The sequence below is a fragment of the Notolepis coatsorum genome (genome assembly GCF_963971535.1).
Source record: "Notolepis coatsorum genome assembly, chromosome: 11".
Classification (NCBI taxonomy): domain Eukaryota; kingdom Metazoa; phylum Chordata; class Actinopteri; order Aulopiformes; family Paralepididae; genus Notolepis; species Notolepis coatsorum.
The window spans coordinates 62899679-62927108 of NC_140175.1; the positions used below are offsets into that span (position 1 = coordinate 62899679).

General features: G+C 43.4%; 1 protein-coding gene across 1 annotated transcript in view; it reads left to right on the plus strand.

The window, feature by feature from the left end:
* cplane1 (ciliogenesis and planar polarity effector 1) overlaps window positions 1–27430 on the plus strand; it is a 91663-nt gene that overhangs the window by 51780 nt on the left and 12453 nt on the right. The window contains exons 33-47 of the mRNA XM_084324946.1: window positions 6135–6202; window positions 7967–8675; window positions 10373–10534; window positions 11098–11214; window positions 11536–12002; window positions 16687–16867; window positions 17252–17436; window positions 19157–19247; window positions 20183–20264; window positions 21054–21188; window positions 22041–22091; window positions 23393–23502; window positions 24227–24449; window positions 26145–26404; window positions 27302–27404. Of these exons, the coding sequence (XP_084181072.1) occupies window positions 6135–6202; window positions 7967–8675; window positions 10373–10534; window positions 11098–11214; window positions 11536–12002; window positions 16687–16867; window positions 17252–17436; window positions 19157–19247; window positions 20183–20264; window positions 21054–21188; window positions 22041–22091; window positions 23393–23502; window positions 24227–24449; window positions 26145–26404; window positions 27302–27404 (2944 nt within the window). The remainder of the gene's footprint in view (window positions 1–6134; window positions 6203–7966; window positions 8676–10372; window positions 10535–11097; window positions 11215–11535; window positions 12003–16686; window positions 16868–17251; window positions 17437–19156; window positions 19248–20182; window positions 20265–21053; window positions 21189–22040; window positions 22092–23392; window positions 23503–24226; window positions 24450–26144; window positions 26405–27301; window positions 27405–27430) is intronic.

Sequence of the window (27430 nt, forward strand, 5' to 3'; positions counted from 1 at the left end):
ACACAATTGTTAAGGGGATGCAGACCAGAGAAAGACTTTCGTCTTGTTTACATCAGGGTCCCCCATTTTCAATTCATCATAACATATGACATACATGACATACAGATAGACAGTATTCAGTATACCTTCACACTCTATTATCTTATGCAACTCATATTCACTCCACAAACTGAAATATACATACATTGTTGAATCAACAGCCTGTTTCTTGAAGTTAGTCTCTCCTCTAAATTGTAACCCCCCTCTCTATAACAGAATTTTTGGATGTTACCCGGGAGTGAATTGTTTCGTGCTTTAAACATGATTTGTGCAGTCTTAAATTCAGCCAGGTCCCAGAGTTTCATGGCATGTGATTTAAAAAATAGTGTGTTTGTGTGTTCCAGATATCACCTTATTGATAATCAAATGTATTTGTAAGGCCCGACAACACACGTAATACTTCAGGCTATGGATTTGCGGTGTTTTCCAGCTTATTAAAAAAAATTATATATATTATTTTGGAATATTGCAACTACTACACAAAAACGTGAGTACACAAGTTCAACTCATGTTCAGCCCTATGTTACTCATTAGCACTAAAAGTGATTTTTATTTATTGTGTACGAAACTTCAGAATGTTATCTTTCAAAAGAGACCAGGCTTATGCGTGTGCTAAGCATAACGTATAAAGATAAGCTTTGCAAAAAAAGAATGCAGTCCTCAAGTTCAAGTAAAAAGAAATTGCCGCTTTTCTGGGTGCATGTTAAGAGGTTAAAACAATAAAGGCATCTTTGAGTAAACTTTGAGTAGAGATTCAAGATTCAAGAGGTTTATTCATCACATACAGTACAGTACATACACAAGACATAGTGAAATGAAGGTGGCCATGCCTGCTTCGATTGTGCAAAGTATCATTAAGTATCTCGAGGCTGGGGCCAGCATGTCCTCTTTTTTGGAAATCAAAATATGGTCACCCTAACGTTAAAGCAGTGCCAATGTAAGACTGACTTTACATTAAACGAATGACAATAATATAGTATAAAGTAGGGTATTATTTGGACTAAAGAATGGTGTTGTCTCACCCTACTTGCATGTTGAGGGAGAGCACCATATATTATACACTGAGAAACCACGGCCGAGAGTGAGCTCTCCGGGAACAACCCCACATTGCCGGTATCGCTTCTCTGCTTTTTGTAGGTAGGTAGTTGTAGAATCTAATACATTTTGTGCTAAACAACTCCTTTATCCGTTCGCTGTTCTTCTTCTTTGGGTCGCAACCGTCTTCCGGTCTGACTTCCTGTGCTAATGTTCTAATCTACACTGCTGCCACCTGTCGTCACGGAGGGGAATTGTAGCCATTTTGTAAAAAAAGAAAAGAAAAAAAAAGGGAATTTTTTTAGCCGGATGACGGCGGGAAAGGAAGGTTGAAATACAGTACAATCCCGGGAAAAACGGGATGGTTGACAGGTATGCCAGACAAGCTAGCTGTCTAGTTAGCTTGCGCTAGCTCATTCTAATTAGCTCGCTAGCTAGATTGCTAGTTAGCTTGCTAGTAGGATAAGCAAAAGCTAGAAAAACACATATATTGACCAGATCATTGGCCCAAGTCATAACTGGTAGCTAGCTAAATCGATCTAGCTTGCTAGCATGAGCTATCTTACTAACTACATAGCTAGCACGAGCTAGCTTGCTAACTATTTAGCGCGAACTAGCGCAAACTAGGTTGCAAGCTAGCAACCTAGCTATAGCTTGTATGGTAGTATTATTATGGTAGTAAGACTAGAATACAGTAATAGCTAGCTAGATATACTGTTCAGGCTAAAGGATCATGATAATCTGGCCAAAGGAACTAGCTATTTGCTAGAATCTAGACATCACAACCATACTAACTATATACTAGCTCTATGTATAACTAACTATATGAAATACATAATTTTATGTAGGCTATGAAACATAAGATATAGTATACAAATAATATCAAACATTATATATATTTCTTTACGTTTTCTGAAAATGTAAAACATTTACATATACAGTGTCTATTTTTAACATTTTAATTTCAGTATTTTTCAATCAGATAAGGCTCCATTTGAGGCAAGTTGAGGCAGCCACACCTGCACTGCACTACACTTGAAAATGGAGGACTCTGATGTAAACAAGACAGAAGTATTTTTCTGGTCTGCATCCTCTTAGCAGTTGTTTTGTATTGAGCCGTACTGTATTGTACCCATTCTGCAATCTGTTAATAAAGTTTGCAATCAATCAATGCAGATGAAGGAACAGCTCAGGGAAGTGGAAGGGCCAGACGGCACTGTGACTGTGCATGAGGAGGCCAGGGAGGTGCTTGAGGCCGTGGAGGATGCTGTTGAGGTGCCAGAGGCCTGGGAGGAAGCTGGAGAGGTGCTAGAGGCCATGGAGGAAGCTGGAGAGATGCTAGAGGCCTGCGAGGAAGCTGGAGAGGTGCTAGAGGCCTGGGAGGAAGCTGGAGAGGTGCTAGAGGCCGTGGAGGAAGCTGGAGAGGTGCTAGAGGGCGCGGAGGAAGCTGGAGAGGTGCTAGAGGCCGTGGAGGAAGCTGGAGAGGTGCTAGAGGACGTGGAGAATGCTGTTGAGGTGCCAGAGGCCTGGGAGGAAGCTGGAGAGGTGCTAGAGGCCGTGGAGGAAGCTGGAGAGGTGCTAGAGGGCAGGGAGGATGCTGTTGAGGTGCCAGAGGCCATGGAGGAAGCTGGAGAGATGCTAGAGGCCGTGGAGGATGCTGTTGAGGTGCCAGAGGCCAGGGAGGAAGCTGGAGAGATGCTAGAGGCCTGGGAGGAAGCTGGAGAGATGCTAGAGGCCTGGGAGGAAGCTGGAGAGGCGCTAGAGGCCGTGGAGGATGCTGTTGAGGTGCCAGAGGCCTGGGAGGAAGCTGGAGAGGTGCTAGAGGCCAGGGAGGAAGCTGGAGAGGCGCTAGAGGCCTGCGAGGAAGCTGGAGAGATGCTAGAGGCCTGGGAGGAAGCTGGAGAGGTGCTAGAGGCCATGGAGGAAGCTGGAGAGGTGCCAGAGGCCATGGAGGATGCTGTTGAGGTGCCAGAGGCCAGGGAGGAAGCTGCAGAGATGCTAGAGGCCTGGGAGGAAGCTGGAGAGGTGCTAGAGGGCGCGGAGGAAGCTGGAGAGGTGCTAGAGGCCTGGGAGGAAGCTGGAGAGGTGCTAGAGGCCGTGGAGGAAGCTGGAGAGGTGCCAGAGGCCAGGGAGGAAGCTGGCGAGACGGTAGTGTGATAGTAAAGGGTTAACGTTCTGTAGTGTGGCAGTGAAAGGGTTAACCTGCTGTTGTGTGGCAGTGAAAGGGTTAACCTTCTGTGTATTGTCGCGGTGAACGGGTTAATCGTTTGGTAGTGCGGCAGTGAAAGGGTTAAGGTTGAAGACTGAATGCTAGAGACTAGCAGCCAGCCATAGATGTAGGCATTGAGGCACAAAGAAGTTATGCTTAATTTAAACATTTTAACTGTGAGCATGACACATTTTTAATAACATGGGGTTACTTACATGGGGTTAACTGAATTGATATAATTAAATAATAATAGAGTAATGGTACAAACTGTTTTTAAATATATATTCATATACAAAAATTCAAACATTTAAACTGAGAATGACATGGGGTTGCTTACATGGGGTTAACTAAATTTAGATAAGTAAAGACATACATAAAGTAATTGTACAAAATGTTTTTAAATATATAATATATACAATGATGTTCAAAAATAAACAAAATACTTATTTTGGCTTGTTACTCTGTCTCTGTTCCAGTATCACATATTTTCTGAATGTCACTTACGCCCTAAGAACAAAGAAAAAATTAATAAAATGTTGGCTCAAATGTAATATATCTCTCTCTCTCTCTCTCTCTCTCTCTCTCTCTCTCTCTCTCTCTCTCTCTCTCTCTCTCTCTCTCTCTCTCTCTCTCTCTCTCTCTCTCTCTCTCTCTCTCTCTCTATATATATATATTTGTTTATATGAATTCCTTTTAGCCTAATCTCTAAAAGTGTAGATGGCTCAAATATGTTGTTGTTAATGAAATAATTACAATCAATGAAAGGTTTGTTTTTGCTCTCCTCTAAAATTCTGAAAATGTCACTTACGCCCCTTTTGCTCCAAGCCCTCGATATATTATTTTAAAGGTGCTATAGATTGGCTCTGGAGGTAGAGCAGTCGTCTGGCAATCCGGAGGTTCCCGGTTCGATTCCCGCTCCTCCCGGGCAGTGTGTCGATGTGTCCTTGAGCAAGACACTTAACCCCTAATTGCTCCCGATGAGCAGGTTGGCACCTTGCATGGTTGCCTGTGTATGAATGTGTGAGTGAATGGGTCAAATGTGAGTAACATATTGTAAAGTGCTTTGGATAAAAGTGCTATATAAAAAAGCAGCCATTTACCATTTACATAAAGATTTTGAATAATCATTCAAATAAATACATCCACAGAGCTTTTAGAAAGGTGCGGAATCAAAAAGATTGCTTTCACCTCCCCAATTTTTTTTGTATTAATGATCAGAAAAATGTCTGGTCCAAAATGAATGTTCTTATTTATGTTGTGTGCATGTATCCCCTCCCTTCTTCCTTCTTTGTGGAATGCACCCGATAGACCTGTTCGCTGTATACGTCAGACTCTGTGTGTGTGCGCATCACCAGGACGGAAAGGAACGTAATCCTGGTCAGAACAACGGGGCAGACTACAATATTATTTGCATTTGTTAGCCATGCTAGCAATCTAAACAATCAATCCATGCCAAAGCTAGATATGTAAAAGGTGAAAGACTCACACTCACAGCCTAGCTGATTTGGCTAAATTACATCCAGCCGTTTTCGTTTGAAACAACTTCAAGCGTCAGGGGAGTGCCATGGTTTCTCCATAGAGCCCTGTCGTATTCTTCTAGCACAGCAGCTCGCGCAGGTCAGGGGCAACTTAGTCACGTGACTCAGTTGGTATTGCTGATTGGCTCGAACACGGTATGTTTGTATACAGCGAACAGGTCTATTGGATAAATTACATATTGGTGATCTAGTCCGACATCTAGTGGCTGAAAGTTATCTAAAGCACCTTAACTTAAAATGTCAGCAACAGCATTAATGCTGTATATCTGATTTGTTACAGTCACTTACAGTAATAGCATGCTTTTCCAATGTTTTATCTACTTCACCACTGCACAGAAATGTGGCATTTTCTTTCAAAAGTGGTTAAAAGGCAAGGCAGCCATGTTGGAAGGAGAACTACACTAACATTCAGTGCAAGGCCTCTATACACAGGGTCGCAATGGCAAGATCCAGTAGCAAAGATCCCTTCTAGATGTATTTTAAACCCTTAAAAAAATCTTTATTGAATAACAATTTATATAAATATGTTTTTTCCCACCAAATTATTCAATGAACTACTGAACATGTCTTATCAGCATCTCTACACCTTTACCCATTTGAGAATGCAAGGATCTATTAATATGTAAATTGAGAACAAGCACCCATTGATATTTAATTAAGTCAGCAGCTTATTATTCTTTCAAGACATGTCGATACCTACTCATCTTTCTGTGTAGCTGAAGCTAAATGTGTCAAGTTATCTCATATTGGACCATGATAGGTTCGACCTGTTAGTGACATCACACATGCAACTCAGATTAAGCACAGAGAAGCTCTCCTTCTCCAGGGCAAGAATCTGGAAACGGTATTCTGGTGACAAAGTTCTGCACTAATAACAATCTGTACAGTCAAAGTCATGTCTCCAAGAGGAGTTAACCATAAAAAAACAATCTGTACAGTCAACATAAATGGCAAATAGTAAATGGCTACATTTATATAGCGCTTTTATACAAAGCGCTTTACAATTTGTTCCTCACATTTGACCCATTCACTTACACATTCACACACCGACGGCGGAGGCAAACATGCAAGATGCCAACCTGCTCATCAGGAGCAATTAGGGGTTAAGTGTCTTGCTCAAGGACACTTCGACACGCTGCCCAGGAGCAGCGGGAATAGAACCGGGAACCTCCGGATTACCAGACGACTGCTCTACCTCCAGAGCCACTGTCATGCCTCCAAGAGGAGTTAAGCATAAAAAACAACAACATTTTGAGTGGAAGGCATCTTTAATATTGTTTTCATCTTTTTATATCACTGTTGTTTCTCCTCAGGCGTTGTCTCTGGTAGACCTGCAGTGCTCAGACAGAGACGGAGATGTCTTCTCCAGAGACACCTCTCAGTGAGTACCGTGCTAGGGCTGCAGCCCCCCTCACAGTCCATCACATCTAGGGCTGCCCCCCTCACAGTCCATCACATCTATAGGGCTGCAGCCCCCCTCACAGTCCATCACATCTAGGGCTGCCCCCTTCACAGTCCATCACATCTATAGGGCTGCCCCCCTCACAGTCCATCACATCTAGGGCTGCCCCCTCACAGTCCATCACATCTATAGGGCTGCCCCCCTCACAGTCCATCACATCTAGGGCTGCCCCCCTCACAGTCCATCTCATCTATAGGGCTTCCCCCCTCACAGTCCATCACATCTAGGGCTGCCCCCTCACAGTCCATCACATCTAGGGCTGCCCCCCTCACAGTCCATCACATCTAGGGCTGCCCCCCTCACAGTCCATCACATTTACATGTTGTCATTTAGCTGACGCTTTTATCCAAAGTGACTTACAAGTTCTCTATGACAAGTCGGCAGGAAGGGTACAACTCTTTCAGATGAATAACAATGACATCAAACAGTGCTGAAATCTGGGTGCTGCAGTGTTGAGTGCCTAGTAGTACATATTAGTATAGTAGGAAGAGTGCACGATAGGATAAGACAGTAAGAAGGTTATTATTTGTATTTATTTTTCATTTCAGATATTGATTGAAGAAGTGTGTTTTTGGTAGATTTTAGGTAGGGTTTCGGCTGTCCTAACTGTGGTTCCATTAGTCTGTCCGTTTTGTCTTAGTCAACCAAGAAGTTGTGAGTTGATTAGTCCGATTAGTTATTTTTCTGAGAAATCTTTGGTAAGCATTAGATTTAAAATGATCAGCACATCTCTGGTAAAGCACTAGATTTAAAAGCACTCTGGTTAGATTCCAAACTTATTTTCGTTGTGCTGTATAATGACAATACATTTGACTCTAATCTAATATCTGGTGAGCACTAGATTTAAAATGATGAGCACATCTCTGGTGAGCACTAGATCTAAAGAGGTCCTTATGCATTATTGCCTGTGGAAAACAGATTGGTCAACAAATCCTATGACTATTAGTCGACTAAGGATTTCTTTAATCGAGGACAGCACTGTTCCTTTCATTATGTAAAAGCATGGATGTGAAAATAAAGAGTTACATAGAGTTATAAGAGTTTAATAAATGTTCTAATGTTCAAGCACGTACATGTACACGTACTGCAGAAACCTAGCTTGGATGTTTATACCATATCAAATGTATACATTTTATATAAATATATTTAAATTAATTTAGTCTGTGAGGTTGACTGGCTGAGTGTGCTGATGAGTATATTAGCTGCAGTTACCATGGTGATGATAAACAACAGGCTCATATAGTATGACCGTTGCAATGGATTGGTTACTTAGCAACGTGGCTTGGGTTTACTGTGGTGTTACGCTCTAGTCTAAAGTGGGCCGAAATGAGTGAGTAACATAATGCAGTCTCCTATAGGATTAGAGAGGATGGTAATTCATCACAGCATGGATTCCTGCCTAGTTGACCATGTTAGATTGTTATGAATGCTTATATTACATGCTGCATCTTAAAACGAGCTGTTTTCTGTTGTTAAAGCAGTTATAACCATACAGCAAATGAAACTAGCTCCTTAGTCAAACAGGTGAGAGTAGAATCGAATGATCAAACACAGGTTGGCTATCTGACAAAGTAGCTTGTAGAATTCTCAGACTTATCAGTTGCAGCCAAAATGTAACAGCATTTGTCTGGTGACTGGTGGTAATGTGACGTTGTGATTGTTTCTCTGTCCTCTCCTCCTCAGAGTTCCCTGTGAGCCTGCAGACCCTGAAGCCGCTCCACAGCCCCAACATCCCCCTGAGGAAAACACACTGCTCTCTGCCCCAACCCAAGTTCAGCTCCACAGGGCAGCTGGTGCAGCATCACCACACCTCCAGCCACAGAGCTCCATACCTGCATACATTGCCACAGCTACCCAGAACTCCATACCTGCTACTCAGAACTCCATACCTACTACCACAGCTACTCAGAACTCCATACCTACTACCACAGCTACTCAGAACTCCATACCTGCTACTCAGAACTCCATACCTACTACCACAGCTACTCAGAACTCCATACCTGCTACTCAGAACTCCATACCTACTACCACAGCTACTCAGAACTCCATACCTACTACCACAGCTACTCAGAACTCCATACCTGCTACTCAGAACTCCATACCTACTACCACAGCTACTCAGAACTCCATACCTACTACCACAGCTACCCAGAACTCCATACCTGCTACTCAGAACTCCATACCTACTACCACAGCTACCCAGAACTCCATACCTGCTACCACAGCTACTCAGAGCTCTATGGCTAATATTACTAGTACCACGGCTGGCCAGAGTGGGATTGGCACTACTGGTGGTACCCCCGCTGTATCTACTGCTCCTACTCAGCCCCAAACCATCCAGACAGACCCAGTCAGACAGCTTCTGAACGACGAGCTGTTCAGACTAGTACAGGTAAAAACAGACCATCTTTGTTTTGATTTTGAGATGAACGCATCATTTGATGCCATGTGGGTAACGTTTTCATCTAAAGTGTGTTGCAGTGCTGTGAGTGCATATTTACTGTGTTGTCTGGAATATAAGACTTTTTTGTCGTAAATTACACTCTGAAAAAGGGGGTTGGTGTTATATTGGCTGTCTAGAGATTGGAGGTGTTGCAGTAAAAAAAAGACTTTGGAGTGAGATTTGGCTCCTTTTCTGTTTAACATGTTTGGTATCAATTAATTCCTTGCAATCTCAAGATTCATATGATAACATAGCTAGCTAATTCGTTTCTAAGCTAGCTTCCTGCTATCTTAGAAACTGAGCCCAGTACAGCCTTCAACAGACAGTGATGTTAAGTAAGGGATAATGTATAGCTACGAGGTCATTGTCGCAAAATAATTGACCGACACAGAGTTTAAAATACCGAGCCGCCTCGGCGAGGTGTTTTAAACGTCAGTGAAGGTCAATTATTTTGCGACAATGATCGAGTATAGCTATACATTATCCCGCTTATTACATGGCTAACTTACTAACAATATACCTAATTAATTTTACATCGACTCGCAACAGTAACACTGGTTCTGGCTCCGCTGAGTGCTCGTCGCTCCGCCCCCCAGCAGCTTCCCCGGCAGCCGGCAGTTTGCACTGATGTCAGTGGGCTTGATTGCGAACAGCTGCGCACAGCGGTCATTATTGTGGGCTTGATTGCGAACAGCTGCGCACAGCGGTCATTATTGTCCCACAGCGGTCATTATTGTCTGATAACTGACCTCTGACGCGCGCTATTGACCAATCACAAGCAAGCATTTCGGCGAATGTGAAAACGCCATGTAATAATGTTGAATAATCCACTGGCTAATCAGTAGGTTTCAGAGGGTTGAAAGTAAGAACAATCAGGACTGAGGAGGAGTCATAATACAATTTGTAAAGGTGCTATAGATACAATTCTTGTGTAGAGTAATCATACAAAAAAAAGACTGAATACATCCACACAGCCTTTAGAAAGAAGCAGAATAAAAATATTGCTTTTCCTCCCCAAAATGTATTGATCATTTAATTGTATAATTTAAAAAACGTTGTTGTTGTTTGTATGTTGTTTACATGTTGCAGGCATCTATCCCCTCCCTAGTGTGACATCTAGCGGCTGAATGTTATCTATAGCACCTTTAAGATCATGGTGATCAATGAGGCAGTCTAATTTAAATATGACCTATGGTTCTATGTTCCACTTTGAGATCTAAATTATGTTAGAAATAGGCCTACAAATAGGCTACAGTTTAATTACATTTGTATTTAATTTAAATAACAGATTAATATTTTTTTGTGCATTTTAATCTCATGTAAACAAGACAATTTCATTTTCAATATGTACATATATAGTGTACCTACCTTATTTAATTCAATGTGATAGTATTACTGGTAGTCTACATTCTGGTCAGATGGACAATATAAAAATATAAAGAATTAGTCTTGAAAAAGGGGGCATCGTCTTATAATAATTTAATATAATAATAATTTGATTTGATAATCAGGGTGGTCTTATATTCAGGTAATTACGTTATTTAGCATGGGTGGTCTCAGTGGGAACGAAACACCTAATCCTGCTCATATGAGTGCTATGTTCTAACTATTTAATTATGTGTGTGTGCACGTGTGCATGTCTTCAGTTGCAGCAGGTGAACTTCATGAGCTTGATGCAGGTGGTGGGAGCTTCCTTCTCCAACCTTCCCGTCATCCATCAGAATCCTCTCCTGGCCCAGTCCAACATGAACACATCCCACCTCAACCTGCCTCCCTCACATGCCAGCAATGTCCTCTCTCACCACATGGTAATTAACACCACAATGTCTTGTCTTAACCCATGGTAATTAACACCATAATGTCCTCCAATACATGGTAATTAACACCACAATGTCCTCTCTCAGCCCATGGTAATTAACACCATAATGTCCTCCAATACATGGTAATTAACACCATAATGTCCTCTAATACATGGTAATTAACACCACAATGTCCTCTCTCAGCCCATGGTAATTAACACCATAATGTCCTCCAATACATGGTAATTAACACCATAATGTCCTCTAATACATGGTAATTAACACCACAATGTCCTCTCTCAGCCCATGGTCATTAACACCACAATGTCCTCTCTCAGCCCATGGTAATTAACACTATAATGTCCTCCAATACATGGTAATTAACACCACAATGTCCTCTCTCAGCCCATGGTAATTAACACCACAATGTCTTCTCTCAACCCATGGTAATTAACACCACAATGTCCTCTCTCTAATTAAAAGGGAGAACTAGTGATGCACCAGACCACCTGTCTTCACTACAGGTTATGATAACTACTTTTGAAGTGCTACTTCTTATTTCCTGCTCCTAGCCTGGACCGAATCCTGTCTCCATCTCCACCCCCACCGCCCCAGCAAGACACTCAGACCAGCCACCCACCGCTAGACCACCACACTCCCTGTGCAACAGAGCAGAGATGGACTCCCAGGTACGACTGAGACCATCAGCTCACTTTGTGACAAGTAACGCCTGCACCAAATCTGTGAATGATGAATTCAGAATTCAGTTTTGGCTAGTGATTTCAGATTCAGTGGATGGGACTCTAAACTACAAATAACCTACCGGTAGTATAATTAGCTACTACAATTCTACGATTCTTGTATGAAAAGTGACACAGAAAATAAGGAAACAAGTTCCCAGATCACGTTTTGGCATGGTGGGCAAGTTAAAGAAATCGTGCATGCTATCATTCACTCAGTACAGATCAAATAAAGAAGAAATGAAGTAAAACTGAATACCTTTCCTGCAGGAAATGCAGCCGGTGTATTTCCATGCTGAGCCAACAGGAAGTCCTCGTAGGGAGAGAGAGAGGAAGTTGATCCCATCCACTCAGGGTCTTCTCACCACCGTGGAGCTTGCCCCCCCCACCGCCCCTCTGGTACCGACCTCCAGTGGGAACACACGGGACGTCCCGGCTCCCCAGTACACAGGTCTGAAGCTGATCCAGCTCCACCCTCCTCCGCTGCCCTTCCACAGGCCCACCTACCCCTCCCCTGTCCCTGTCCATGTCCCTGTCTCTGTCAGGGATGCCTGGGGGCCCCAGCCCGGCCCCTCGGGACCCCCGCACCTCAACCTGAACCAGTACGATCCGGACGCCCTGAGGAGAGCAGAGGAAGAAGAGAGGAAGAGGAGGGGGACAGCGGGGGAGGTTCCACTGAAACATCTCAACCTGGCTCTGTACGCGAACCCTCAGCCCACCGCCAGGACTGCTCCAAGGTACATGACTATGACTGTTCTATGGCTTCCAACTATAGGAAGAAGACATTTAGGTATTTATCCCATAATTATTTTCATTTATCCAGAAGGATTCCTCCACATGGGAACAGAATTGCGGTTGGAATAAATGAAATAAATCAATTACCCTGAGATAGAAAGTCTTACAGCAAAGTGTACAATCTTAACACCCAAAATTAATATCAGTTGGGTAGTTGACTGACATGTGAATGAATGAATGAAAACTTTATTTAACAGATTGCAGAATGGGTACAATACAGTACGGCTCAATACACACAATTGTTAACTCATTCTGCGCCACGGGTCGGGGCGCCAGAGGGCGCTATTACGCCAGCGATGTAAGTCAATGGGGCGCTTTGTTCACTTGCGAGTGCTTAAAATATATCTTATATTATATCTATGGGTCTAATACACCCGTTGACTGTCAGTGAGTTGCTTCCAGTCAACATCCACGAAACAGATAGTTTTTTCATCTGTACATTTCCGTTTTATACCGTTTTGAATATGAATATAGTTTGGGTGCTTCTGAGTAATTCCAGGAAAAGACGCGATAATAGCCCTTTAGTGGAATACACTAAACACGTTGTCATTTTTCGCCTGATTATCGAATCTTCCTGAAATCAACGCTAGATTATCATTATTATCCTTCCTCATGCAAGAATGAAAAGAGCCCTGGTCTGCGGGGCTCCCCCGCCACCTCCTCCCACCCAACGGCACACAGATACAGCTTCGATCGGGGTAGAAAGAAATATCAGATCAACGCAAGTTTTTATATATAGAGTCCTTACCTGGTATCTGATGTAATGCAAAAGAAATAATCCAATTACTGCTTGTGGAGGTCCGTCCCACATTACCGAGCGTTACACATGAAGGGGCGGGCTCGGATCGTCCCAGAAAATAAACTACACCATTTCCAATGTTTCAAGTTTCAAGTTTCTTTAATAGTTGTCATACAGAAGTACAGAATACTTTTGTACAAAATGCTTCTTACTGTTGCGCTCCAGAGACTGTGCATGACAAGGTAAGTATGAAATAAAAACATAGTAAAAATTAGAAGTAAAAAAAGAGGTCACAGTGTTCAGTTTAGACATATGTACAATGTTCGTAGACGTAGTTACCATACAATATACAATACTGTGCAGTGTACTAATATACAATACTATATAGTGCAAGGCATAAATGGACGAGGTGCAGTTTAGGTACAATTCACAGTAGGTGTACGAGTTGTAGTGCAAATCCTTTATCAATAAATATAAAGTGTAAGTGTGTTTGTGTGATCTAAAGTGTGGAGAGTGGGTGCTGCAGTGTGTTGTTGTTTGAGTGAGTGTGTGCGTGTGAGTGTGTGTGCTGTGTGCATTTGATGGTTGTTGCATAGTGATTATTGTTCGTTTAGCGATTATTGTTCGTTTAGCAGCCTGATGGCCTGGGGATAGAAGCTCCTTCTGAGTCTTTCTGTGCTCGCCATAAGACTCCGGTATCGCCTGCCTGACGGCAGCAGTTCAAAGAGGCAGTTGTTCGGGTGGCTCGAGTCCTTAATAATTCTCTTAGCCTTCCCCTTGCACCGCTTGTTGTAAATGTTCTGGAGGGTGGGAAGCCCCCCTCTAATTGTGCGTTCGGCTGAGCGTGTCACTCTTTGTAGTCTGCTACGGTCTTGTGCAGTGCTATTCCCAAACCAGGAGGTGATGTTGCCGGTCAGGATGCTCTCTATTGTACATGAGTAGAAGTTCCTAAGGATCTTCTGACTGACTTGGAACTTCCTTAGGCGCCTGAGGAAGTAGAGGCGTTGTCGTGCCTTCTTCACAACACTGTCAATGTGTGTGGTCCATGTCAAGTCCTCGGATATGTGGGCTCCGAGGTACTTGAAACTGTTCACTCTCTCAACTGGTGCCCCGTCGATGCTGAGGGGGCTGTAGTCCTTGACCCCCGACCTCCTGAAGTCCACAATCATCTCTTTTGTTTTGCTGACGTTCAGGGAGAGGCAGTTCTCCTGACACCACTGTGACAGGTTCTCTACCTCTTCCAGGTAGGCCCTTTCGTCGTTGGCAGAGATCAGGCCCACCACTACTGTGTCATCAGCAAATTTGATGATGGTGTTGTTGTTCCGCTGTGCTACGCAGTCATGTGTGTACAGGGAGTAGAGGAGGGGGCTCAGAACACAGCCCTGGGGGGCCCCTATGTTGAGCGTGATGGATGAGGAGGTGCAGTTGCCGGCTCTTACCACCTGGGGTCTGCCCGTCAGGAAGTCCAGGACCCACTGGCACAGGTCATAGTTCAAGCCCAGGTCCCTGAGCTTGGCTATGAGTTTGGAGGGGACTATGGTATTGAATGCTGAGCTGTAGTCGATGAACAGCATTCTCACATAGTTCCCCTGCCTCTTGTCCAGATGTGATGCTGCTGTGTGCAGCACATGGGCTATGGCGTCCTCCGTGGACCTGTTGGGGCGATATGCAAATTGCAGAGGGTCCAGGTTGATGGGGAGGGAGGAACAGATGTAGCCCTTCACTAGCTTCTCAAAGCACTTCATGGCTATGGAGGTGAGGGCTACAGGGCGGTAGTCGTTGAGGCAAGCGGGCGTAGATTTTTTGGGTACAGGGATGATGGTGGACTTCTTCAGACAGGTGGGGATGACGGCCTGTTCCAAGGACAGGTTGAAGATGTCAGTGAATACCGGGGCCAGTTGGTCGGCACAGACTTTTAGGACGCGGCCGGGGATGCCGTCCGGTCCTGCTGCCTTCCTGATATCCACTTTTTTAAAGATCCGTCTCACCTCATGCTCTGTTACCCTGAACACTGAGTCTCCATCAGCAGACCCCCCCTCCCCCATTGCCGTGGTTTGTAGGCTGGTGTTGTTATTCACAGCCTCAAACCTCGCATAGAAGGAGTTGAGATCATTTGCTAAGGAGATGTCACTGTTCAGTTTGAGGGGGGTTCCTTTGTAGTCTGTCATTGTTCTGAGGCCCTGCCACATGCCTCTAGAGTCAGCCTGTTCAAACTGAAGTTCAACTTTATCCCTGTAACGCCGTTTTGCCTCTATTACTGCTCTCCTGACGTTGTATCTTGCCATCTTGTGTTCTTCCATGTTGCCTGTCACCAGCCCGGTGTTGTATGCTGATGTGCGCACTTTCAGAGCCTCACGGACGGATTTGTCTACCCAGGGCTTTTGATTTGGGTAGATATTAATTTTGGTGGAGGGGATTATTACTTCTACCTGAGTACAGACATAGTCAATCACCGTTTCGGTGTATTCGTTAATATTGGCTGTGTTATCACGGAATACACTCCATTCTGTGCTTCCCAGCACTGCTTGGAGTGACTCCACTGACGTCACGGCCCAACGCTTAACCTCTCGCGAGACCACCGGCGTTCGCTTGAGACTCTGTCTGTACTTCGGCAAAAGAAAGATGGCGGCGTGATCGCTTTTACCGAATGGACTAAGAGCCTGTGACTTGTACCCATTCTTAAATTGCGAGTATACATGGTCTAATATGTTCTCGCCTCTGGTGGGACAGGTCACATGCTGATAGAAATTCGGCAGCACCGTTTTAAGACGCGCGCTGTTGAAATCCCCCAAGACCAAAATGGCAGCGTCAACATTAGCTGCTTGGAGTTTGTTTACCTCGTCGTGAAGTTTTGAAAGTGCGACCCCAGTGTTCGCGTGTGGTGGAATGTACACTCCGATGAGGATGATGGACGTTAACTCTCTTGGGAGGAAGAAGGGTCGACATTTTATCGTGATAAACTCCAGGTCTGGGGAGCAGTGGTTAGACATTTCCTTTGTGTTGCCTACATCGCACCACTCCTTGTTTATCATGAAGGCAATGCCGCCTCCTTTCTTCTTTAATGACTCTTCTGCCGTCCGGTCTTTGCGGAGAACGAAGAAATGGTCTGCCGGTTCTATTGCGTGGTTCGGGACATCTGGACTCAGCCAAGTTTCTGTGAAACAGAGGACGTTACAATCCCGAATGTCCCTCTGGAATTGGATCCTTGCTCTGATGTCGTCCAATTTGTTTCCTATCGATTGCACATTGGCCAATGGAGTGCAATACCAGCTGTAGGCGGCGGTATTTGCCCTTTTGCGAGCTCAGACCCATTCCCAATGATAATCAGGCTGGATGGCTGAAAATGAATGGATATAGCTAATAAAAGAAATAACGATTAAAACCCGAGTTTTCTCGTGATTGGCGCTGAACGGTTGGCGAGTTAACCCCACTTTTCTCGTGGCTGGCGTTGAATGAGTTAAGGGGATGCAGACCAGAGAAAGACGTTTGTCTTGTTTACATCAGGGTCCCCCATTTTCAATTCATAGTAATGTAACTACCGGTAGCTTGCTGCTATTAATCTATATACATTTTAGTGGTTCAAAAACATCTATAGACACCCTCAAAGGAACTAAACACATGGTAATTTTGCTTCCCTAGTGGTTGACCCTGCTGAACGCTGCCCCACCTCAAACTGATGTCAGAGTACCTCTTTTGGGTACTAGTCTGTCTAGGAAAAAGAAGAGGTACTCTGACATCACCAATTGGGGTGGGGCAGAGTGAAGATATCAACCACTAGGGGCAGCAAAATGACCATGTGTTGACCAGTTACTCTTAATCAACTATTCGAATAATTTGTTTACATCCAGTGCGCCACTACTTGAGCCTTTCTTGTGTCCTGCTTCTAGGAGCAACAACCAACCTCAACCCCCTGCTCAGAACCCAGAGGCCCGGGTGGAGAGATCCAGAGGGCCCATGGAGTCCCCTCTCCTTCCCCAGACCCCCACCCAGGGCCTCCGCCTGATACACCTCCACCCAGAGCCACACTCCACCACCGCCTTCCCCCGCCTACCAGCACCACCCCTCACTGTCATTCCAGTCCCAATAGGCAGCACTTCCAGGATCCAACTGCTACATCTAGACCCTGAACCTAGAATAGTAGGTGGATCCAACTGCTACATCTAGACACTGAACCTAGAATATTAGGTGGAACCAGCTGCTACATCTAGACCCTGAACCTAGAATAGTAGGTGGAACCAGCTGCTACATCTAGATCCTGAACCTAGAATAGTAGGTGGAACCAGCTGCTACATCTAGACCCTGAACCTAGAATAGTAGGTGGAACCAGCTGCTACATCTAGACCCTGAACCTAGAATAGTAGGTGGAACCTACACGATCATTAGCTGTGTTTCATTACTCTGTAAAATGTGACGTTGCTGAACTCTTTCCTGTGTGGCGTGTTGGTGACTCAGGTGAGACCCGTGGCGGCTCCTCCAACACCAGTTACTCGTCTCCTGCCCCCAGAGGAGCTGTCTGGCTGGGCAGTGGGGAGGCAGAGGGCTGGGGAGGCCGGGATACAGGTGCTTAGAGTGGATCATCCTCTGACTCCGAACACGGGCCAAACCACAGCCTCCACCAGCTCCTATTGCAACAAGAGGTAAGCTTTCACCTGTCTGTCTTTTATTCATTTAATTATGTATTTGTTTATGTATGTATGCATGTATTTTTTTTTTTATGTATTGACAGGTCCATGAAGATTTATTTGTCATATACAAATACATGTATTTGCAATGGCAGTGAAATGTTTCTTCTGCTAAAAGATTACTTTCAAAGAATCTCAACTCCTAACTCATTAATGTTATAACGTGACACTATCTAAAAATTGATTGCAAAAAGGTGGCCCACGCTCTCATCTATGCCCGTGAATATTTTCACGCAAATCGGAATCACGGCGCGCCCATGGCACACTTTACCGTTTCTGCAAGTTTTTTACACGCTGTCGGCTTTCCTTTTCTAAGCATTTTCGGGGCTAGAAGTGATTGAGTAAAAGTTGCGGGACGCCCAGATGTACCCACGGTAGAAAGCTCGCGTGGAGCCCATAATAGGCTCATTTAATACAGCGTTTTTAAAATCACGTTCACCTGTTACTTGCCCTTCTGCTCTACGGGAGGTTTCTGTACGGGAGGGGTGTACCGCCCCAGTCAAACTCCCCACCTATAGGCCAACCACGTATATATACTCACAATGAATGGTTTTGTTACACACGTATTATTATTATTATTATTCTGGAGGTCCAGATTAATGGTTGGGGTTGGTTCAACGGAGGGGTATGGATTGGGCTATCACCTAAGGTCGACGTTTATTATTTTCTCTATATATATTGTTTTATTTGTAAGATATATATTTACTGTTGACCTGATAGTGTTTTATTGTTCGCCCGTATATGCTCCTTGTATCGCCGCTGCTTACAGCGCGCATTGGAACGGAGACAAAGTTATACCGTTAGTTTTGTATACAGCCGAGCCACTCAACACATATTGAACGGAGAAAAAGATAACCGTTAGTTGGAGAATAAAAGTGAGGAGAGAGAGGTGTTTTGCTACAGCTCTGTGGTGGTAACGTTAGTGCCGTTATTAGTTGGAAACAGTGTTGTGGTGTTGCCAAGGGAGAGGAGGAATACCATACTCCTGCATCGATCTGCCGATGGCGACGGGCAGAGGATAACAGAGAAAGAAGCGACGTTTAGACTGAGTTCGGTTGAGGCTGAACTCATATAGCAACCAACAGACTTTAGGTGATAGCCTAATTTATAGCTTTCTGTTGAACTAATTCTAATTATTAATCTGGACCTTCAGAATATGCAGTATTATTAATTTGCTCAAATGTCGTGGCCTCACACAGTGCCAACTGTAGGTCTCGCCATCTCAAAGATGACAGAGCATGCAGCATCCCCCTTGCTCAATGCTGTAAAATATTACATAAATGTGTTTTTATGAATAACAATATTTGAGGAGCCTAATAATATTGCTACAGTGTGCTGCAGGTAGTAGTAGTAGTAGCTAGGTACGTGGGAGGCTGCGGGCAAAACCATCTCCGTGATGTCAGCAACAAAATGGCGGCGCACATGTTGATAAATGCTACATAAATGGACATAACAAATAGTTTTTTCTTAGAAACGGCTTATTTTTATAATGTGATTTTTTTCTGTGGTTTATCTAAATACTAATTTGATGCTATGACTATGTTTATATCGCTATGCTTCATCTCCCCTTTAACTTTAAATACCTTCGTCTTCTTTCTTTTTATATATGAATAAATGCTAACATTGTAGAGAATAAAAGGAATTGAGAGCAGATGTCGTGTTGTTGTTGTTTTAGACAGAAGAGGAGAGAGGAGAGGATGAGGAGGGATGGAGAGAGAGTAGAGGTCACATTCAGACCAAACGACTCCATCATCCCACCACAGCAGGTAAAACAACAGGAGGTTAAACATTCACCACAGCAGGTTGGGCAGTCCAGCATTGAACTATGAGCTTCAGCGGCCGAGAAAGTAAAGGCCATGTTCTAGCGGCGAGGAGGGGTCGGGGTGCTGATCCTGGGGTGGGGGGGTCTTTTGTGGTGTCTGAGATAATATTATTATATTATTATATATAATATATAATAATTATTATTTATAATCATATTATATTATAATTTTATATATGTTATTATATTATTAAATTTTTCATATAATTTCATGTTTTGTGTATCAAATTAAAAAGGAATAAAAAAATAACAAGATTCACCACAGCAGGTAAAACAACATGATGCTATATAGCAAGAGGTGAATAGAGCTAACTATCTGTGATAATGGCAAAAAAAGATGAATTGTGACAAGAATTTTAATTTAATTTTAATTTAACTTCTATTTAACCAAAAAAAAGCCTCATTGAGATTTGCAAATCTCTTTTTGTGTATAAGTGTCCTGGTCAAGACAGACAGCAGCGCATTTTACAGGGTTGCAGACAGACAACATAGAACAATGTACAGACAATAAAACGTACAATATATAAATTGAAATATAAAAGAAAATCACAGTCAAATCATCATGGAGTTCAGACCTATACAATCTGCTTGGTCAAAACAACAGCAGCCAGTACGTATCTCCAGAGTGAAATGCACCCAATGAGACCAGCTCCACAACAATACATCCTTCTGCTCCTTTTTCCAGTTCAGTACCTCATTTCAGTACAGTTAGTATATTGATAATAAACGGCCAAGGGGCAGGGAGGCCATGCTTGTATCTAAACCCCTGTGCTGACATTCTGCAGTGTGTGCTGTTTTTCATTGTTTTGTGCTCCAGCATTGGGTCTTTAACGTGGAGCAGGCCTACATACATACTTACTTGTGTTTGAATGTGTCAAGCCTACAGATGAGCCAGTCAGTGAGACACCTACTGATACAGGAACAGGGTTGGGTCCTGGACAGAGCCTTGCTGTTCCACCTGGTGAGTAGCATGGCACATTAAAAAAATATCCACAGAGCAATATATTGCAATAGTTATGCCGATATTATATTGATAAAGTGATGCCAAGTATCTATAAAAAAGAATAAACTGGGTTTTTTGATAATCCCATTTTGCTGCAATAACAAATCGTTGTAATAAGGTGACTGAACAGACTGAAATTTTTTATCTTATTAGATGAAACAGATTTTTTTGTTGACCTCAAGTTTTCCGTTGGGGACATAATTTCCAGTTGAAAAAAGGTAATAAATCACAATATTGTGATATTCCAATATAGTGACTAGTATCGTGATGATATTGCATCCTGGGGCTTCTGGTGATTACCACCAGACCTTCACTGGAGATCTCTCTATTCAGCTCTTTATCTTAATGATGTGTGATGACAGGGTCATGACAGTATGTGATGTGTGAATATGTAATCACCTAATGTGTCCAGTCACCTCAGCTGAACACAGTGGTCATTGAGTTGATAATGACTAATCAGATAAACAACTTATTTCCTCAATATAAACCCCCTTTTATTCTCTTAACCTTAAAGTAATAATGTTGAACATTTTCATGTAAATACAGTGTATTTCTCTATCACCAACTGTTAGAACACAATAGTGATTATATAAACAGTTCATGAATACTTTTACATTTGATGTTCTTGGCTGTTCTAATCACCTGTGTCTGGTAGGACGTGCACGGGTTACTAATAGATACCAAAATAAACAAAAATAAGGATCTACCGGTATTCTAGTGGATTATCACTTGAACCTGTTTTCCCAGGCTCCTTTGAGTCGTTGCTGACTGGTCAGAGACTGTTGGACCAGGCCTTTTCCACTGCAGCTGAGCTGCACCTCTTTGCCTCCTCGTGCAAGAGACCCCCGGAGAGCCATGACGCCTGCACCAACACAGAACCTGGTACTGAAACAAAGTCAAGAAATAGAGGCCTTTCTCTGAATGCTTCTATGTACAAAACTATGGTTGCCATGTGTTGATATATGAGAGCACAGAAAGACTCAGAAGGAGCTTCTATCCCCAGGCCATCAGGCTGCTAAACGAACAATAATCGCTAAACGAACAATAATCACTATGCAACAACCATCAAATGCACACAGCACACACACCCACACGCACACACTCACTCAAACAAACAACACACTGCAGCACCCACTCTCCACACTTTAGATCACACAAACACACTTACACTTTATATTTATTGATAAAGGATTTGCACTACAACTCGTACACCTACTGTGAATTGTACCTAAACTGCACCTCGTCCATTTATGCCTTGCACTATATAGTATTGTATATTAGTACACTGCACAGTATTGTATATTGTATGGTAACTACGTCTACGAACATTGTACATATGTCTAAACTGAACACTGTGACCTCTTTTTTTACTTCTAATTTTTACTATTTTTACTATGTTTTTATTTCATACTTATCTTGTCATGCACAGTCTCTGGAGCGCAACAGTAAGAAGCATTTTGTACAAAAGTATTCTGTACTTCTGTATGACAACTATTAAAGAAACTTGAAACTTGAGATAAATGTACGTTATTAATGGATCTTGTAAACAAGTCACAGTAGAACAGTAATATCATGCTTTTCCAGCGTTTTATCTACTCTTAGGTATTTTCTCTTTCATAAGTGGTTACCAATGGTTACAGGCAAGCTGCAGTAATTATAGGTGTCTAGCACTTTTGTTGTATATACTCTGATTCATGGAGCTGTTAATATGATGCGTTTGTGTTTCTATTTCAGCTTCTCCTGACTCACATGTAGACAAAGCCCTATCAGCCCAGACTCCTGAAGGTACGGCACTTTACTGCTGCATCATTAGTTATCTTTGACCTTTCAGCATTTAGATTTTATTTTATTACGGATCCCCATTAGCTGGTGCCATAACAACCAGCTAGTCTTCCTGGGGTCCACACAAAAAAACATACAAAAACAATTATTGTTACAAAACAAAATGATTAAAAGTCAGTACTCAACACACAATGCATAATGAAACAATTAAGATGGCAAAAATGACATGCGAGGAAAGAAACAGAAAACAAAAAAACAAAACAAAAATACTTTACAGTGTTAAATACAATTTAAGATAATTTACTGTAAATGCAGCAGAGGTTTTGAGGCAGGTTATTCCAAAGAGTCAATGCTCTAAAAATAAAAGATCTCCCCAAAGCGCTGGTTCTAGGACCTGGCAATTCAAGCTGCCCACTACTGGACCCTCTAGTGTAATGATCATGCACAGTATTACTATAAACAATCTGTTTGTGTATAAAAACAGGAGTTTTACTGCTCATGACCAACTTGAACAGCACAAGTGTATTAAAAGACAACCTATTTTCAACATTAAGCCAAGAGAGGCGGGCATGCATTAGACCTTAGTGACCAGCCCAGTACCAACCGTGCTGTGAACCCTGTTCTGGACAACCTGGAGCTTCATCTGACCACATCGTAGAGCAATAGTCAAGATGACATAAAACTAAACTTTGAACTATCTGACATAAAAGAGGACGGGCAACAAAAGAAGCACATTTCCTGGAAATACCAATTGCTCTTCCCATTTTCAAAACAATATAATTAATATGGTGAGACCAAGACAGAGTGCAATCCAGCATCACTCCAAGGAGTTTAGTACTCTCAACTTGTTGAACTGCCGAATTACACAAGTTTAAACTAAGCTTTGGATTTGTAGATAACCTGTGCCTTGTTCCCAGCACAATACATTTAGTCTTGGAGATGTTAAGGACAAGTCTATTACATACTACCCAGTCATGCACAACTTTAAGTTCTCTGCTCAAAACTTCATTAAGTACATTGCATGATGGTGCAGCGTAATACAATGTGTGTTAGTTGTATTTGACCTTTCAGCATCATTAGTTATATTTAACCTTTCAGCATCATTAGTTATCGTTGACCTTTCAGCATCATTAGTTATCGTTGACCTTTCAGCATCATTAGTTATCGTTGACCTTTCAGCATCATTAGTTATCGTTGACCTTTCAGCATCATTAGTTATAATTATGTGTGTGTGTGTGTGACGTGTATGTATGTGTGTGTGTTTTCTCACGCATGCACTTGTTTTGTTTGTGTGCCCCACCCAGCACGATGTTCTGCTGCGGTTCTCCCTCCTGATGTGTTTGTGAATCTGCGGTTCCCCAGAGAACCTCCTGTCAGAGACACAGAGGGCCAACAGGAATCAGAGAGGAACCTGGTGAGAACCCTACCACAACACGATGCAACACAACATGATTCAACACGATGCAACAGAACACAACAATGCAACGCGACACGACGAAACGCAACATGATGCAGCGCAACACAACACATCATGATGCAATGCAACAAAGTGCAACGCAAGGCAACAGAACACAACTCGATGCAACGCAACACATCACGATGCAATGCAACACAGTGCAACGCAATGCAACAGAACACAACACAACGGGCGGCCGGGTAGCGCAGCGGACTAAGCGTCTGTCTACCACCACAGAGCCAGTGGGATCGAATCCGGCTGTGGTGCCTCCGGCTTGGCCGACCATCCATACTAACACAATTGGCAGTGTTAGCGGGTGGGAAGCCGGCGTGGGTGTGTCCTGGTCGTTGTAAACAGCGACTCCTACAGTTCGGTCAGGGCGCCTGCACAGCAAGGGAAGGATCTAGGAGAGGTAGTGTGACCTTCCACACGTTACACTCCCCCAGTGAGAGTCCGCGCTGCCAGGTGAAAAGAAGCGGTGGGCTGGCTACACATGTTTCGGAGGAAGCAACAGAACACAACACAACATGATGCAACGCAACAGAACACAACACAACGCAACACAAAGCAATACAACACAACACAATACTGGTCAATTAGAATCAGCTCTCTGGTGAAGATTATTCTAGGTCCATTTTAAAGTGTCTCGCTCTCTCACTCTCACGCTCACTCTCACTCTCAGGACATGGGTGGTCGTGAGTTCCTCCATGTTATTGACCTGGAGGATGGGGCCCTGCTGGAGGAGTTGTCCGTGGCAGTACGGGACGTCCCGGCTCGCCAGCCCTCTCCCCCAACCTCAGCTCAGCTCCATCTGATGGCTGCCTCAGTCACCAACGCTGCCTCCACGGCTCTGTACCACTCCTCCATTACTGCAGAGGACAGCCTGCCGTCCGTAACTCAACCAGGTAGTGTTCCCAGAATACACTACCAGAGTTAAAACAACAAGTAAAATACACTATCGGAGTTAAAACAACAAGTAAAATACATTATCAGAGTTAAAACAACAGGCAGAATACACTATGAGAGTTTAAAAAACAAACAAAACAAAAACAGGCAGAATACACTATCAGAGTTAAAACGACAGGTAGAATACACTATCGGAGTTCAAACAACAGGCAGAATACACTATCAGAGTTCAAACAACAGGCAGAATACACTATCAGAGTTAAAACAACAGGTAGAATACACTATCGGAGTTCAAACAACAGGCAGAATACACTATCAGAGTTCAAACAACAGGCAGAATACACTATCAGAGTTAAAACAACAGGCATAATACACTATCGGAGTTAAAACAACAGGCAGAATACACTATCAGAGTTCAAACAACAGGCAGAATACTCTATCGGAGTTCAAACAACAGGCAGAATACACTATCGGCGTTCAAACAACAGGCAGAATACACTATCAGAGTTCAAACAACAGGCAGAATACACTATCAGAGTTAAAACAACAGGCATAATACACTATCAGAGTTAAAACAACAGGCATAATACACTATCGGAGTTAAAACAACAGGCAGAATACACTATCAGAGTTAAAACAACAGGCAGAATACACTATCAGAGTTAAAACAACAGGCAGAATACACTATCAGAGTTAAAACAACAGGCATAATACACTATCAGAGTTAAAACAACAGGCATAATACACTATCGGAGTTAAAACAACAGGCAGAATACACTATCAGAGTTAAAACAACAGGCAGAATACACTATCACGCACGAAACCCACCAGGTGCGGGTGCAAGCACGCACAGGTTTCGTGCGAGAACAGCGAGCGACTTCAGAGCGGGCGAAAGCGCATGGAGGAAGGCACATTTACATTGGAACAGCTGTAAATGCCTAGTCTATATGCAAAGTCAGTCCCTGTTTGAAGATTTTCTTTAAAGATTTCCAGTTCCAGTGTTCTATTGTCCATTTTGCATGTATAACCAGTTATTATATAATTAATTAGAATGTTAGAATTAATTTTAAAATTATGAAATCAGTGTGACTGTACTCCTTAGTATTGGGAAAGATACAGACACATTAGCTGGTTGAACAACATCTATATGTGTGGTAATAATGCAGCTAGATATTGAGATAGATATTTCTAGATAGATATTTCTGTGAAAATGCGCGTGGCGCACGCCTCTGAATCCAACCAAAGCGATTAAATTCGCTTCCCCGGCCGCGAGTCGCCTGCCCGCACGCGGCCGGTGTGAACAGCAACGCCTGTTAACATGGGAACGAAAGTGAAGCGCCTCATGCCCGCCCACCTCACGCCCGCGTCCCGCGTTCGGTGGGTTTCGGCTGTCAGAGTTAAAACAACAGAATACAGAATCAGAATTACAAACTCATGATTACTGTTTTTCACTGCCATAGTTTTCATGTTTTTCATGTTTCATCAGCCCATTGAAATGCGTCCATAGCGACCTACAAAAATAAAGATGGCGGTGAAGTGAATTATCTGGGATTAGTGGTCAGTCAGGTCACATGAATGTAGACCTCTGAGATCAGCTCTTATACAGATGGCCCAGATATATGTACAGGTATAACAGCTGCTAAGTTTGCTTTTATTTCAGCAGGTCCCTAAATATCTCCTGTTGTCCCCATTAGATCTCTCTCAGGAGGCTCCCCCACGGGGCCAGCCCGAGTTCAGTGGTGACCCAGTGACCGTCACCCTCCTGCAGGACGGACCGGGTCCATCCGGGGTCCATGGCACCCTGGAGGCCTGGAGCCTGGAGCCCCGCGGCACCTTCTCCAGCCAGGCCCCGGGGGCGCAGATCTCTGCCCGGCTGTCGGAGATGGACGCCCAGCTGGCTGCCCTGCAGAGCATCGCTGACCACATGGAGATGGAGTTTGCTAACTCCAGACTGGTACGCTGGCGTTGGGATTTCTATTCTACTAGATAGATTACATTAGATTCAAATGTATTGTCATCATACAGCACAGGTACAGTACAATGAAAATAAGTTGTCATCTAACCAGAGTGCAAAGGTAACAGTAAAGTGCATAACAATATACAGTGTACAAGTGATTCAACTGGAATTTACTGTATATAAATTAGTACTACAGAGTAATACTGTTAATACAATGTAAGTACAGTGTTACAGTATTATGTACAGTGATACAGGTATAAATACACTATGGTAGTAAGCCATACTAGTAACCGTAGGTAGGGTATACAGATATAGATATAGTGTGTACAGGTACTGTATGTAAACAGGAATTTATGCAGGTATTTTCAGACCGGTGTAGATAAGATGTGTCTGAGGGAGGATTTCTACTCAGAATAGAAGCAGTGTGTCTGAGCGAGGATTTCTACTCCATAGTTGTGTGATAGTTAGCCACAAACTAATGTAAGGTCAAGGGGGTCAAGCCCCTGTCTGTACAAGCTGTCTGGAGCTCCCTGACATGTAATCCACAGTCACACAAACAGTAGATTCCAGTGAGCTTCAGTCGGCTTGTACAGACGGGAGCTCGACCCTCATTGGCCTCACATTAATTAGTAGCTAACTATCCGGAGTTAGTATGAGGAACAGCATGGACTGTGTTGAGAAAGGACTCTACCGATCAACATCATCGTTGGTAAGTAAGAAATAGGGCTATGGTTTCAGTTTAGGAAATCTATTTGCGGTGGGCCTTGTCAATATTGTGGTGGGCTGCCACATATTACTTGCATAATACTTCACCGTGTCTGATTGTCTGTCTCATACTCGTCTTGCTGTCGGGCTGACTGTGTAAGATTGTATCCTGTGTGTGTTTGTGTCTAGCTGGTGAACACCATAGAGACTCTGACTCCAGCCGTGGCACCTGTTGCTGTGGAGAGAAGACCAGCGCTGCACAAAGCTGTCAGTCTGTTGATCCCACAGAGAGGTCTGTTACCCTGCATCACTGGTTTT